We start from the raw sequence: 16,999 nt of genomic DNA, 5'->3' as shown, positions 1-16,999 counted from the left end.
TTCAGAGTAGAGATGCCTACTTTTTTTGATGAAAGCCAATGAATAAATAAGGTATAAAATACTAAAATTTTCTCTGCAGAGAAGCTATTGACATCAGTGTTAAAAGAATTTTGGGTCAGAGAGATATGGATTAAGAACTGTTTCTGCTACTTTCTGTCTGGCTGACTTTAGGAAGCTTACTTAACCTCTCCAAGCTTCAGTTTATACATCTATACAATAGAGATATTAATGTACTTGCCTCATACTGCTATTACGAAGATTTAAAAAGGTATCCTATGTGAAATGGTTAGTGAGGTGCCTGGCACATAAATGACATGCAATAATGTTGCTGCCATTATTATTATAATTATTATTGTTGTGGCTGCTAATATCATAGGTAATTTTTTAGAGACATATTTCAGAATATTAGGTATTCCCATAAAGATTGACTGTTTCCTATGTTACAGAAACCACCATTTATATATGGTATTTTTCCCTTCCTTTAGAATGTATAATTTGTTCTAATCCTGACATGTTAAAGCTTCCGTGGGCCTAAAAGATTATTTAGTTATACAAATAAAGACATTTAAGAACAGATCTCTTGAGAAATTTTCCAAAGTCACACAGATTCTTGCTGCCAAAATAAGAATTTGATTCCTGGTCTCTGTTCTTTCTCCTTAAGGTTAATTAATTTATCTTAAAAATTACTGTGCATATTTGAAGTATTTTAATTTCTAAAATTGTAAGCCAAATATTGAAAAATTTCCTTGGCACCACTGGTGGTTGAATACATATCTCTCCTGATTTCATTGAAATGAATTTCCCCCAGTTCAGAAACGTGAACTTTTGCCCTCTGTTATGCAAGTTCAGTTATTTTTAAGGAAAGATGACCAGACTGCAACTCTGGTAATTGTGTCAACTTCTTCAGTAATACAAAATTTAATTTATTTTGCATTTGTCATATATCTTGCCTCTGTGATATTACAGACACTTAAAAGCTTCATCCAGTAACTAGTTCAAATTAAAAACATTTCCATGCCTGCATGTAAATTGTGCTGCAACTTTGTAATTGACTAAAATTATTATCTTACTATCATAATAGTAACTCAAGAAACTTAGACAGTAAAATAGAGAAATGAATTGTTTCATGGAGGTAAGTAAAACTGGATACTTGTTCTGCCTTCATACTTTAAAGCACTGGTTCTCTGCCTGTACACCCTTAACTATGGAATAAAGTCACATACACACAAAAGCGATTGTTGATTTGTACAGTGGCTGCCTTAAAAACAAGCTGGCTTCTAACTTTAATTCAACAGAGAAAATTTTAAGCTCCAGCTGGTTAGACAACTATCCACTGGCAAATCAGAAAAAATAATTAAAAAATTTTACTTCAAGTTGGTTATTTGTAACTTAGGTTGTTTTTCCATAGAAGTAATGAGAATGATTCTTGGTCTGACAAACTTCAGGAAAAAGCCTAGTACTCCACAGATACCTCTAATATTGTCCTTATATTAATGTGGTCAGTGTGAGTCATATTTTCCCTATGGAAAATGAATTTACTTCTGAAGAGTTACATTCTTTATGAGGGACGTAAGTGATGGGATTCAGAATTTCCCAATGTTTACTTGCTTATTTTGGCTATCCACTCATCTGTTGTTGGCAAGTTGAAACCATCAGTAGTTAAGACATTATCTCAGATTTAAAAAGTTGAACATTTTGGTTTATATCTTTTAATTATAAGAATGGAATTCAAAGGATTGTATTTTCTGAGTATGTTATTGCTCTAAATTCGAATTCCACATCTTTTATTCAGTAATAATAAAGTGGGTTATAATGGAAGCAATGAAGGACCTAGAATGAACATTATTTCTTCAATGTTTGTAGAAGAGATAAACAAAGGAATGCAGGGTAGGGATAGAGAGGAATGGAAGGATTATGATCAATTTCCTTCTTTCACAACATAATGTAAATGTATTGGGACCTTCTCTGAGACTACAGCTTGAAGGTAAAGTAGAAGTGTGAGGTCACTGAATGAAGTTTAGAGAGGAAAAGTTATTGACCCCAGAGAGTAGTGGTGCCCTGAGACCCTTAATTAATCACGTATCTTTATCGTACTTGTGTCAGTTTCTGCCTCTACCCTTCTTTCTGCTACTGATATTACTCCTGCCACTACTTCTGTCTCTTCTTTACCTCCATGGCTGGGTTCAGCTCAAATAGGGGCAAGCAGGGAGAAAGACCTTTCCTTTCTAAGGTAAATTATGTTGACATTAGAGAAGGCCTTTTAAAAAAATGTCTTTAATTCACCCACATGAACTTCTTTAGAGTTTTCTTGGTTAAACTTGGTCTTTTGCATTTCCATGTCAAGTTTAGAATCAACTGGTCAATTTCTTTCAAATATCTGGTAGGATTTTGACTGGTAAAGCACTGAATCTATAGTTCAGTTTTAAGAGATAATTGATATGTCTGCAACAGTTTATCTTAATAATGTGTTCTATATTCCTGGTAATTCCTATCAGTTGATGACCCTTCTCACTCCTCCCACTCCAGTCCATAAAAGAGTGAGCTATTCCATGCTCATTATTTCAGATCATCAACACCAAAACAGAACAGAAATCAAAGTTGTCAATTTTTGGTTTTGGAACTCATGACAGAGCTAACAGTCTTGAGAGAAAAGGAATTTAAATCACAAGAAACTAGGTTTTTTCAAGTTCTCAACGTTAAAGGACTCAAAGCAAGCATAAAGTCTATGCAAAAAAACAGTCTTTGGAGTAAATAGATGAAGAGCCAGATGGTCTCACATCCAGTCTAGATAAAGATTTCATGGGTGGTGCAAGAAAAAGGCAGAGAAGAGTGAAAGGGCTCTGACGTGATGAATCCTTGAGAAGGGAATATGTGCTCAGCTCCTCCCAGGCCAAATCCCAGAGTGCAGGTGAACCAATAGAACCCCGGGAGATTTGCAATTAAAAAGACAACGTGACTTGTGCATATCTTTCTGGGTGGAACTCTGAGAAGTAGCCAGCCTTATAGAGTTCCCAATACTTAGCTTATCAGAGGAGCAGAAAGAAAGGGATTTCTAGGCAGATGGGCCTGAGGCACTGCAGAATCCTTGAGCCCCTCCTGGTGAGGGTGAATTTAAAAGCCCTCTCATTCCTCATCCTCTGAGAGGAGACTGGAAATAGAAGATTCCAGACCTGCAAGTCCTCGGTTGTAAGCCGAAAGCGTGTTTGTGTTGAGACCCCCCTAAAGAGGCTGAGAATAGTGGTTTGAAATAGAACTTAGTTCAGACTTAGAAAAATAAGAAAATGTACATGAGTTTAAAATACTTTAACAATTTTAAATTTTATTAAATTTTACTTAACTAAAATTTATTTTGGGGCCTAATATTTATACATAATTATTCCACATATTCTTGGCTAAGACAGAAATTTCTTGTTCTTGAATGGGAATATAATACAGTAAGCATGTCAACTTGTCCCAAATTAATTTATTAATTTGGAAAAAGTCAAATTATCTCTACCCTATAGCTTATGACAGAATGCATTCAAAATGTGTTATAGAGTTAAAATGATAACACTATACAATTATTAGAAAATGTGGGATGTATTTATCTGATTTTGAGTATGCTTTTCAAAACTTAAAAAGAAAATGGAAAGAAAAAAATTGATGGGCATTTGACTATCTAAGAAATCTAAAAATTCATAACATAAAAGTTAAATCTAAAATATTATTGACATAAAAATAAAATTCACCATATGTAAAACTAAAAGCAAAGAACCACCTGAAAATATTTATAACATATATCTAACAAGAAAATGATAAAACTCATTTTAATTAAAATGCAAATTTAGTGTCACAGTCTTTTCAATACCAAATTGGAAAAGGCAAGAAATAGATTAATACTAGATATTAAGGTTTGTAAACATGCAATCTCACGGAGTAGTGATGATAGATAATAAAAGTATTTCTGATAATCAATTTGGAAACGGGTATCAAATGCCTTTAAAATATTTACTTCATTGATTAATTCAATATTCTAGGAATATAGCTTAAGAAAATAGAAGTACACATCAGACTGTAGTATTATGTGATAGAAAAAGCAGCAGTAACTTAAATACCCAACAATAGGGGATTAGTTGAATATTTTATAATGTATAGTAACAGATTCTACACTGCTGTGTAAAAAATCACATTTTATATAATCAGTAATGTGGGAAAATTCTCACAAAATATGTGGATGATTAAAAAGAATATGGTGATGTTGATATATGATAGAGCATATGATCCCAATTTATAAAATTAAATGTAGAGAAGCTCTTTTACCTGACCTCTACTTAACAGAAGCATCAGATGTTCCCTCTTCCTTTTGTAACTTATCTTTACTGATGTCCATACTTATGGAGAGCTGGCACCTCCCTAGGATAGCCACATTTTTATTCCACCTGTTGATTTATATATAGATTTGGAGTCAGATGTGTTTTTATATCTTAATATCATTTTCCTTGGTCCTATAATTACAAAGCCTAATTACAGATTAAAATGTCTAGTAAACTATGAGTGCTAAAACAGAGTAATTGTTTATGTTAAATAAGTAGAATTCTTTGGGAAAAGTCAATTAATTTTGAGTAGGTAAGAGGATTTGCTCAAATTATGCGTGGACAAGAAAACTGTGCAACACTGGGGGAAATGATTAAATTCTAGAATTCTACACTGAGATTTGTTTATGTCTTTATATTATTGTTCCCATTTTAAGAAAACCAATCTAGAAATCATTTATGGTTCATTAGGAAGATGATTTATGTTATAAAGATGACCTGGAGCTCCCATCAGAAGACCTGTGGTCAGAAAAAAAGCTTGGTTCTACATGAAAAGATTAGTGAAGAAACACTTATTAATTAAATTAAACTTACATATCATGTATGTATAATTTTTAAAGGTTCTGCACCTTATAAAACCTTTTTCTGATTAACCAAAGACTGTTGGCTATCAGATAGAAGGGATTCTACTGCACATGTGTGTATAGAAAAAATATTGGGAGTCTTAACACCAAAATGTTTTAGTAGTTGTCTCTTGATAGCTATCATGATTTGTTTTTTCTTCAAACATTTATTTTTCAGTTTTCCTAGAGTGAAAATGAATTACTTTGATCACAATTTAAAGTTATCTGAAACAAAAAAGGACCTCTCCAACCCCTCCCCCCAAAAAGGTATTGGGCTTTTTGCCTAAATATGGGGTCACTGCCATTGTGGTTCCAATGTGGTGTGAGCTTGAGATGTTTGCTTCCATACCATTGGAATCTCCACCTATTCTGTGTTCTGATAGACACAGCTAAAGGTGAGACAATGCACCTTGAGTTTTTTTAAGTCTAACAACTACACGAAGCTCATGAGGAAAACAAGCATCCATTACAGCAGGCAAATTGCACTTAGTGTCCAACAAATGTTCAGAACCAGGGTGTGAACGATCATCCTTGTGAAGAATTGACATCTTGCAGGACAGGTACTTCCAGACCCTGCCCCAGCCCTCCAGGTATGCTTGGTTGGCAGCTTATTACAAGCAGGTCATACACTAACTTATACCATGTGTTAGTTAGTTAGTTATAAGTTAGTTATACACTAACTTATACCACATATACACCATGTGTTTGTCATTCAGCATATAAATATCGGTCCTTTGCCCAGCACATAATAACTCTGTAAATAGTAAGTTTTCCTTTAGAAGATTATGGGAGGGGTGCATGTGATAACAATAAATTTTGTTTAGATGATAAACTACATGACACTGGTTTTTATGTCTGCTTTCTGTATAACTTCTGTGGACTAAACACTGAATCATGTTGGAACTAAATGCTGTTTAATGTGCTAGTGAAGTGCCTTCCATTTTGCATGAGTGTTTTCTGTCCATGGTGTAACATTGTGATGGCATACTCTTTCAAATTATATTTATATTCCCAGACCCTATTCCCTAATTTGCTTTTCTTTTCTAATGCCTTTTCTTCCCCTCTGAAGTCCATAGTATTTTAAAAAATACATATTCCTTGAGAAGATATTGAGCTTTTGCTTAGGGTCATACATAAAAGTGTTTGATTTAAATAATCACAGGAGTTAAATTGCATCTGCCAGGGAGTTCTACATTTCTGGCAGTTACAGGCTGCCTTTATTCAGTTTAATGATGAAGATTTGACTTCGTTGGATTTTTTCTTCTTAGTAAAATGAATGGCGCATCTTTCTTTAATTGTGATCCTCGTCAACCATTTGGCCCAGTAATGGTATGCAAATTAAACTCTTTAAAAATTAATGCTCACATTTATTAAATAATGCATCATACAAAAAGGTAATTTGAAATTCCAAGTTAGACTCCCTATCTGCTCATGAGAAAGTATTTTTTGTGCCATCTTCCTAAAACATCTTTATAGTCTTTCTAAATACCTTGAATGTTTTTCCAGTATTTTGCAAAATTATCACCATGGAGACTGTTCATGTAGACAGACTCTTTATGCTTTTCAATTTTGATTGGTATAAACTCTCAGATTTTGAATTTATATCACTGCTCTGACTTTCTAAACTTAAAAGGTGCTTATAGATGTTTCTTTACCACAATTTAAAGACAAGTCTAATTGAGGGGTACGTAAACTTAATTGTACAAGCTTACCTTCGCTTTTGATTCTCAAATCAGAGTGTATATCATATGCTTGGGAATTCTCTGGCAGTCCAGTGGTTAGGACTTGGTGCTCTCACTGCCGAGGGCCCAGGTTCATTCCCTGGTCAGGGAACTAAAATCCTACAAGCCGGGCTGTGCAGTCAAAAACAAACAAAAAAAGAATGTATATCACATTGTCAGTTGGACAATTGTAAACCTTATGTAACATCCCCACCCAGACAGCAGTGAACACTAGCGTTCAGCCTTGTACATTAGTGATTTTGTAAATTTGATTTGGGAATTTTAAATGATATTGTGACTATAATCGGCATAATCTGAGAAGAATGAAACTTCTCAGAGGCAGGTTTAGTATAGTGTTAAGAACAAGAGTGGTAGAGTGTGACTGCTGGGTTTGAATGAATGCCAGTCCTATCAGGTATGAGCTTTACTATCTCAGACAAATTCCTTAACCTTCCTGGGTCTCAGTTTCTTCATCTATGAAAATGACATCAATAATAGTAGCTATCTCATAGAGTTGTTATGAGAACTATGAAACACTAATAAAGTACCAATCCATAGCGAGGACACAACAACTATTAATGCATTATTATTATCTTGAACATTTTTCCCTTCACTGAGAAAACTTCAGCAATATTACTTAAGTGAATCTTCAAAGGATTTGACAATAATTTTGATTTGATTTGCTAACCTAAGAGCAAGAGTCAAACATCTCTTTACTTTGTATTATCTATAGAAATAGAATTTGGGAAAGAATGTAAAATTCTTCATTGCAGACAGCTGTTTCTTCCATTCGATGTGAATTACTAAAAAAGAGAGATTTCTCATGCATGTTTTTATTTCAACAAACATGCATTTAACACCAGCTCTCAATATATGCAAGGCTTTGCGCTGACACTAGGCAGGGAAACATAGTAAGAGGAGATAGGGTCCTTATCCCCACAGTTATCCGGTAGTTAGCAATGGCCATCCTAATACATCAACAGTTAATCATAAGATTAAAAAAAACCCAGATATTTCAAGAAGTTATAATAATGAAAAAAGTCACCATAAGACAGCATATAATTAAACATCTAAAAGATGATATAAACAATAAATGTGTTTGCTTATTTTATATTTAATAATAACCTTCTTGTTTCAAAAAGATTCCATGCTAAGCATTTAGATAGGAGTAAAGTGGTTGGGTTGGTCTACGAGGGCTTCATGAAGGAGGTGGACCTTGGGAACATTTTGAAGATTGAGTTCCAGGCAGGCTTCATCTCTTAGACTGTCCCATAAGTGTTAATAAGTGATCTACATGTTAATTCGGAGATGGGTATAGCTTAAGGGCTCAACAGTTGCCATCATGCTTAATTACTGTTCACATCCACCCTGCAGTAAGCTTACTGAGCTTTCATCAAGAAGCAGGTGGAATTAGTAGTAGAAGATAGATCACAAGCTTGATCGTTTCAATAGTTCTATGTTTATTGAGGACCCAGTCAATCTCCCCCCACCCCCAAAATTCAATATATATCCCAGGCACTAGGGAGAAAGAAATGGATTCATTGTCGGTTCCTGGCCTCCAGCTGCTCACAGAACATGTAACAAGTATTTGTTCTGCTTTATAATACATGCAAAGATAAGAGTAAGCCAGAGGTGTGATGAATGGGGGAGTGGGTGGGAGTGTATATGTCAGGGAAAGCTTCAGAGAAGAGCCAGGGTTTTTCATTCTCTGCATTCCTGAATAGAAGCCAAATAAAAGTTTTAATTTGGGGTCAATTCAGAGTGCTTCACAGCTTTTTCCTTTCCACTGAATCTAAAGCTATGATCAGTGAATAAAAATTGCAAAGATAAGTATCAATCAACCAGCAGTCTGGGGGACAGTCAATCTTTTTGATTGACACTTTGGTGTCCTTAGAGTTTGTTTCAAAAATGGATTTGGAAGATACTCTAAATCACAAATAATTAATAATGGATGTAAGCACAAACTGGTTCCCCTTACACTTAGGATACATTTTTTTCAATTGCTCATTTATTCTTTTATTTATTCAGTCATTCATGTATGTGCCAGACAGGCTCTGTACAAAATTTTTTGGCTGATTTGGGAACAAACAAGTACAATTTATTTCTTCATGGATTCTTTTTTTTTTTTTTTCAAATTTAGGATGATTTTATTTACAAAACAGGTTCTTTTGTTTTACAAAAATTACAAAATATGACAAAAATAGAAATAGCTTCTTGGACTGTTGGGAACTACTTCTAAGCAACCAATGAGTTAAAACACCGATGGTCTTCTTCTTTTGAAGAGCGATGACTGCAACGCTCAGCCGCGCTTTATGTCTCGCCAGAGCCCCGCGACTGTGGGCTGCCTCTGGCGGGAGGGCCGGTGAGGCCAGAGTCTGGAGCAGCAAGATCTTCTCGTTGACGCAGAACCTGTACAGCACCAGCATCAATTTCTCCCCACAGCGGGACACTTGGCGCTCCATGGCCAGGCGGAAGTCCTCCTTCACGCCCTTGGTGATGCCCCGGGTGACCGTGTGGTGCTTGCTTAGCACTCCTTGATTGGGCTGTAGTTCCAGATGGATCTTCCCACCTTCCTGAGTTCTCAGGTAGGCGAATTCCTCCAGCACGTTGATATTTGTAACATAATTGAAAAAATTCTCATATTGGAAGTTTCCTTGCTGGCAAATCTTATTGACGGCTTTCAAGAAAAGGGGGTCTCTCCCCACGGCCACTCCTGCTGAAGCAGCACGATCACATGCCCCGGCACCATGTCGTCTCTGCTGTCTGAGAAGGCTCTAAGCTTAAAACAACCTAACATTAAGTGCAGGCAATAGGGCATGATAGCCTTGCTGGTACAAGGCAGAAGCTTCAGATATGAACCTTTTCTAAACTTGGGCTTTATTTTTGAGGGTTCTTCCTATGACTTGCCTCCGTCCTGGATGGGGAGGTCCATGTAGCACATCAAATCAAGGACTTGGGGCTTCCCTGGTGGTGCAGTGGTTGAGATTCTGCCTGCCAATGCAGGGGACACGGGTTCGAGCCCTGGTCTGGGAAGATCCCACATGCCGCGGAGCAACTAGGCCCGTGAGCCACAACTACTGAGCCTGCGCGTCTGGAGCTTGCGCTCCGCAACAAGAGAGGCCGTAAGAGTGAGAGGCCTGTGCACCGCGATGAAGAGTGGCCCCCGCTTGCTGCAACTAGAGAAAGTCCTGGCACAGAAACGAAGACCCAACACAGCCAAAACTAAATCAATCAATCAATCAAGGACTTTCTCACAGGTCATTCTGTACTCCCCCAAGGCCAAGTGGAAGGTCGCCAGCTGGATGAGTGCCCTCTGATGCTCCAAGGTCCCCTGTCCCCAGATCTGTGGCTGAGGAAGTGGTCCCTGGAGAGCTGCCAAGTGGTGCAGGCTCGCTATGGCCTTTTTATATTGACCCTGATAGATGATCATATCATTGAGGGAGATTCTCAACCAAAGCCAAGTATCCGTCTTCCACGCCAAACAAATTCTTGTAAATTCCTTGTCAAGGAATTCCAGGGAATAGAGCAGCTCCCAGCTCTCTCTGGCCAGCTTAAAGCTTTCCAACACCTCGATTGAGTTAGCAAGTTCTGCCTTATTGACAGCAATGTGACGATTCCTTCCTTTTGCTGAACAGTCTTCATCGTCCGAACTCATGGGTTTTTCTCTCCTCTCAGCTAGTTTCCTCTTTTTATGTATGTGTTTATTGCGATCAATTTCTACATCACCATATACATTTGATATGTCTTCCAGAAGAACCAGTGGAACTTGGCTAGGGGCATTAGGACCTTGGAACAGAGACTGCTGTATGCTGTTGACATACTGAAATGCATTCTTAAAGAAGACCAACATAGCGGAATAAACCACTTTGGTTTTTATATTTCGCATGAGCTTCGTCATCAAAGTTGTTCATGTATCTGCAGAGACCCTTCATTCTATGCAAAATATCACCATAGCTTCGTCTTCCTTTATACATCTGCCAGTCACATCTCATTCCAACAACATTCAAAATCTTAAACAACCTCTCCCAAGGGTCCACGATCTGGGATGATTTTTCAGTCAGCCCCTCTATTATGTACTTCTGAGAGCTACGTTTGTTCGGTGACATTAAATCAGACGTTTCTTGGGCACCTTGATGCTGACTCTCTATTTGAGTAGATCTAGTGACATAATTGATATTAAATTCAGCTGCTTTGTTCAAGTACTTATACACCAAATTGGCAGACAGCAGAATGTCATGGTTGTTAATTATTAGAGGAAGGACATCACACACAAATAATTTTCTAAAACAGTTAACAGGAGATTCTTGCTCTTCAATAGTTTCAGCCTCCAACAGTGCCTCCCCAAGGCTAACTCCATGCTGTACCACTGTTTCAGGGAATCGTCTCAAAAGTAGAAGCAACATTTCTGATCGTTCCAAAGTGTTGAAGCATTGTTCCGTAACCTGTAGTAACATTTCACACTGGACCCGACCAGGAAGAGTTTCAAATAAACCTGGATGTTGAAGTCGGCGGGGTAGAGGCTGCAGGCCGTGGTCAGCCAAGCCTTGGCAGCCCGTAGGTCCTGCTGCACCAGCTCGCGGGCTCGCTGCACCAGGAGCTCGCAGTCGCCCTGGGCCGACATGACGCAGGAGGCCTCTTTTTTAATAACTTATTTTTGGCTGCTTTGGGTCTTCGTTGCTGCGCGCGGGCTTTCTCTAGTTGCGGTGAGTGGGGGCTACTCTTCGTTGCGGTGTGCGGGCTTCTCATTGCGGTGGCTTCTCTTTGTTGTGGAGCACGGGCTCGAGGTGTGCGGGCTTCAGTAGTTGTGACTCATGGGCTCTAGAGCGCAGGCTCAGTAGTTGTGGCGCACAGGCTTAGCTGCTCTGCGGCACGTGGGATCTTCCCAGACCAGGGCTCGAACCGTGTCCCCTGCATTGGCAGGCAGATTCTTAACCACTGCACCACCAGGGAAGTCCTCTTCATGGATTCTTAAAATCTAGTATTTTATACTTAGCTGTCTTACAGAGCTGTCAAAGTCCATTAGTTGGTAAGAATAATTATCCAACAGATAAGGAACTCGTCCATTGCAGTGTGGTCTTAGATTCAGAGCCAGCCTAAAATAAGGGAAACTTTCAAGTACTATCTAATTCATTAAATACGGAATCAATTCAAAAAAACATAGCAAAATAAACAAGATACAGGTTCGTAAACTTAAAAACAGCACAGTCTAAATTCAAATGATGAATAGGACGTTTATTAGAATATTTCATTGAGATGAAGTCATTATAATTTTTAGTGATAGTTAAGAAACTGGGAGGTTTCTGAAAATGCTACTATTACCACTCATACCACTAATAATGACTACCAAGTGCTTTACATTTTTTTTAAAGATTTTTTTTGATGTGGACCATTTTTAAAGTCTTTATTGAATCTGTTACAATATTGTTTCTGTTCTTTTTTTTTTTTTGGCCACAAGGCATGTGGGATCCTAGCTCCCCGACCAGGGATCGAACCCACAACCCCTGCATTGGAAGGCAAAGTCCCAACCACTGGACTGCCAAGGAAGTCCCCAAGTGCTTTAAATTTAAGGTATACTTTTTCCTCACAGCAGGTGCATAAGTACGTACAATCATCTCTATTTGCAAAGGAGGAAACTGAGGCTGAGAAATGTTGAGTGATTTGCCTTCTGTCAGGAAGGAGTTAAGTGGTAGAGCCTGTACTGTATTTGATCTCTACTCAGTCTGTCAGAATTCTGTCTAATAGAAAAGTGATATTTCAAGATGGTCATTAATGAAAGAATTACAATTGTTTAGCTTTTATGCACTGAATTTTAATCATAATATCTGGAGAGTCTTTCCAGAAGGCTGCTTTTTCCCCCTATTATCAAGGTCTTGGTAGCTCCAGTGCTGGCGATCATGGAAGGTATCTAAGTATAACTCATAGAAGCTACAAAAATGTTTTGTATTTTACTGGAATCAACACATAAAACACTGGAGCAGGGACATATGTGATATGTATATTACATAAAGGAAAAGTATAAATTAGTGCTAGGGGCAGCACGGGTAGTGATTACATAATCCCTACCATTTTAGGCAGGCGAGGCCCTCTGGAATAGGTCTTATCTCAGAGCCTGACTGAATGATGGGCAGGAGATAGCTGGCAGAGGTGGGCAAGGGTGTTATTTTTGGCAGCAGCTAGGACTTGAAGGTGGGAGTTAGTAAAGGGCTTTGAAAAACATGTTTAAAAGAGCAAAAGGGATTAGTAGGGGTAGTTAATCACATCTGGAAAAGACAGGGAAAGTGTGAATTTTGCGTCTCCTAAATGAAACATTTTGAAGTAGAAGAAAGCTATTTTTTTCTTTGATATTAATATGTGGGTGGGATTCTAGCATAAATGCCCCAAGAAGCACTAGATTCATGACACGACAGATATTTTATAGGACTTTAACTGGTTTAAGTACAGTTAAAAATAAAGATGGCCTGACCAGTTGTTGAGGGCTGGGCATGGGAGTGTAAATGGTAGAACTATTTTATTAATAAAAATAGTCATATTCAACTGTCCACAGAAAACAGAGCCTGAGTCAAGGATTGAGAGGTGATGCTTTATTTGTGGGGTACAATTTTCAGGGTAGTGAAAGTGAGAAAGGGGGAAGTGACGTTGCTAAGGACGGGAAGCAACAGTAGGTGAAGTGTTACCTCGCTGGCTTCTGCTTTAGGATAAACCTCAAAGAGACAAAGACAGTGGCTTGCGAGGTGCATCCACTTGGTCACTTGGTATCTCTGATCAGACAACTTGGTGAAAGTGCCTTAGAACAGTAGGTGGGAGGAAAAGAGGGAGACAGACTTTATCTGACTGATGTCTGCATCTCCTCTCTCTTCTTTCTTATTGGTCAAATTCCTTCCATTAAAACACCCACCCCAACCAACATACTTACCCATTAGACAGCTGCTCAGAACCTAGATTTTATGCTCCTCAGTGTGCTGTTACATTAAAGTCTGGAAGTGGTGAGGAAAACCACAGATTCCAGGTTTGTGTCTGGTCAGATTGGTTGGCTCTAGACAAGGGATCACCAGAGCATAAGCTGAGTTGCATGGTTGTGACTGTGTCAGAGCAAGGGGCTGAGCCTCAGAAGAATCTGAGGAGGTGCAAAGAGATAACACATTTATTTCCGCTTATTATATGCCAAGCACTACACTAGAACTTTGCATGCCTTCAATCTATTACTATTCCCATTGTACAGTGAGGTATTCAAACATTAGAGAAGTAGTTTTGTCTTCAGATTTGAAATCGAGCAGTTCTTATTAACCTATTGGAGGGCAATTTGTTTTTTTACCTTCTCTCCCCTCCCCCTTCCCTTCTCTCCCCCTCCCCCTTCCCTTCTCTCCTTCCCCTCTCTTCCTTCTCTTTCTCCCTCCCTTTCTCCCTCCCTCCCTTCCTTCTTTCCTTCCTTCCCTTCTTCTTTCCTTCCTTTCTCTCCCCATCTTTCTATCCTCCCTCCATCCCTCTTGAATCACAGAAGGTGAAGATGATACAGGAGAATGAACTAATTTAACATGTTCCCTAAACATGATTTTGTTCAGTGAAAGCAACTGTCTGTGTGGAGTACTTTTGGAAGGAATGTGACATGCTACAATGCATCATGGAAAACCCACTTCTGGGTGCCTGGTTTACAACAAGGCTAAAGAAATGCTGCAGAGATCCTGCAGAAATCAATATTGTTTTTATGCCACTAAATATTCCCCCCATTCTCAAAGCTAAGATACCTGGTTTCCCGGAAATATTCAAAGACTTCAATACATGATTTCCCAAAGCCTGTGTGGATTTGAAAGCACTGACTGTTTAAGGAAGCATTGACTGTGCTGTGTATCTGCATGATGCTGGGCTCTATATGAACAGAGCACCTTGACTTATAAAACATATTCAAAGCAGTGAGTTTAATATACAAGTGATAAAGCCTATGTATACTCCTCTATACTCCTCTATATTTCATGGATAGTATACAGCAGGTCTGGTATATAGCAAACTATAAACTGCATTTAGATTAGGAATCAGTGAAGAAGGAAGAGCACTTTCCCTCTGTTTATTTGAGAAGATGAGTTTAGGATTCTTGATAGAAATGTAAATTTTAAACATTTTCAATGACAGGAGGAAAGAAATTGATCAGCTGTGAGCTGGCACTTACTCCCAGCATTCAATCAGGAGGCATGGAGGAAATCGGTATGAACTCACATATCAGAACCTATACTGTCTCAAGCCTTGACTCTTCTCTTTGTACAGTGAGCAGCCAACTATTTTGACCATTACTATGGAAAATCTGGGAGATGATAGCTTTGGAAACTCTGGAAAAAAATCAGGAAGAGGGCTTCCCTGGTGGCGCAGTGGTTGAGAGTCCACCTGCCGATGCAGGGGACGCGGGTTCGTGCCCCGGTCTGGGAAGATCCCACATGCCGCGGAGCGGCTGGGCCCGTGAGCCATGGCCGCTGGGCCTGCGCGTCCGGAGCCTGTGCTCTGCAACGGGAGAGGCCACAACAGTGAGAGGCCCGCGTACCGAAAAAAGAAAAAAATTAAATCTTTCTTTACACTAAGGTCTATTTTGAGGTTATCTATTCTATATCACTGATCTGTCAATCCTATGCCAGTTACATAATATTTTAATTTTATTACATAATTGTTGGAAGCAACCCTCTTTTTCTCTCATTTTTCACAATTGCATTTGTTACTATTTTTAAACTTTAATTCGGGATGAAATATAGAGGAATTTTCTAAAGGCTTCTCTCAATAAAAATCTCATTGAAATGGTCAAATCTGTTAATTAATTTGGGAAAAAAATGACATTTTCCCCAATGATATTAATTTCTTGTAATATTGTATTATTGCCAGTGAATAGTGCTTGTGAAATAGTTTCTTTTTTTGAATTAATGGGCAGAAGACCTAAATAGACATTTCTCCAAAGAAGATATACAGACTGCCAGAAAACACATGAAAGAATGCTCAACTTCATTAATCATTAGAGAAATGCAAATCAAAACTACAATGAGGTATCATCTCACACCAGTCAGAATGGCCATCATCAAAAAATCTAGAAACAATAAATGCTGGAGAGGGTGTGGAAAAAAGGGAACCCTCTTGCACTGTTGGTGGGAACGTAAATTGATACAGCCACTGTGGAGAACAGTATGGAGGTTCCTTAAAAAACTACAAATAGAACTACCGTATGACCCAGCAATCCCACTACTGGGCATATACCCTGAGAAAACCATAATTCAAAAAGAGTCATGTACCAAAATGTTCATTGCAGCTCTATTTACAATAGCCCAGAGATGGAAACAACCTAAGTGCCCATCGTCGGATGAATGGATAAAGGAGATGTGGCACATATATACAACGGAATATTACTCAGCCATAAAAAGAAACGAAATTGAGCTATTTGTAATGAGGTGGATAGACCTAGAGTCTGTCATACAGAGTGAAGTCAGAAAGAGAAAGACAAATACCGTATGCTAACACATATATATGGAATTTAAGAAAAAAAAATGTCATGAAGAACCTAGGGGTAAGACAGGAATAAAGACACAGACCTACTAGAGAATGGACTTGAGGATATGGGGAGGGGGAAGGGTAAGCTATGAGAAAGCGAGAGAGAGGCACAGACATATATACACTACCAAACGTAAGGTAGATAGCTAGTGGGAAGCAGCCGCATAGCACAGGGAGATCAGCTCGGTGCTTTGTGACCGCCTGGAGGGGTGGGATAGGGAGGGTGGGAGGGTGGGAGACATAAGAGGGAAGAGATGGGAACATATGTATAACTGACTCACTTTGTTATAAAGCAGAAACTAACACACCATTGTAAAGCAATTACACTCCAATAAAGATGTAAAAAAAAAAAAAAAGATCATCTTTGTACCTTCAAAATGATTAATTTTGTAAATGCACCAAAGGTATTTGAAAGGGAAATATTTGCACTGGTACAACCATGTCATTTTTATTTTTTGAATTTTCTATATTCCTATTTTAAGCTGTGGTATTATTTAAAAAATCTGAACATTTCAAGAAGCATATAGAATAGTACCATAAACATCCTTTTTTTTTTTTTTTTTTCCTAACACCCAGCTTCAATAACTACCAACTCACAGCTGGTTTTGTTTCATCCTTACCTCAATATGTACCCCATTTCTGGATTCTTTTTAAGTAAATCCTAGACATTACAAAATGTTATTTATAATGATTTCAGTGTATATGTCTAAAACGTAGGACTCTGAAAACATAATATTAGTATTTCAACTAAATAAAACTAGCAATAATTATTCAATATCAAATATCCCCCAGTGTTCAAATTTCCAATTGCCTCATAATTTTTTTTTTTTTAACAGTTTGCTGGATT

The 16,999-nt window shown here is 38.2% G+C and overlaps 1 protein-coding gene across 1 annotated transcript in view; it reads right to left on the bottom strand.

The window, feature by feature from the left end:
* Positions 1 to 11,257, bottom strand: part of LOC309835220 (integrator complex subunit 10-like) — a gene marked incomplete at both ends in the record, with an annotated part of 188,154 nt that extends 176,897 nt beyond the window's left edge. The window contains 6 exon segments of the mRNA XM_082674643.1: positions 8,881 to 9,326; positions 9,329 to 9,532; positions 9,536 to 9,589; positions 9,884 to 10,501; positions 10,503 to 11,123; positions 11,126 to 11,257. Of these exon segments, the coding sequence (XP_082530769.1) occupies positions 8,881 to 9,326; positions 9,329 to 9,532; positions 9,536 to 9,589; positions 9,884 to 10,501; positions 10,503 to 11,123; positions 11,126 to 11,257 (2,075 nt within the window).
* Positions 11,258 to 16,999: the final 5,742 nt, after the last annotated feature.

The sequence above is a fragment of the Grampus griseus genome, assembly GCF_964374135.1.
Source record: "Grampus griseus genome assembly, chromosome: 17".
NCBI classification, from domain to species: Eukaryota; Metazoa; Chordata; class Mammalia; order Artiodactyla; family Delphinidae; genus Grampus; species Grampus griseus.
This window is presented reverse-complemented; position numbering and strand designations above follow the sequence as displayed.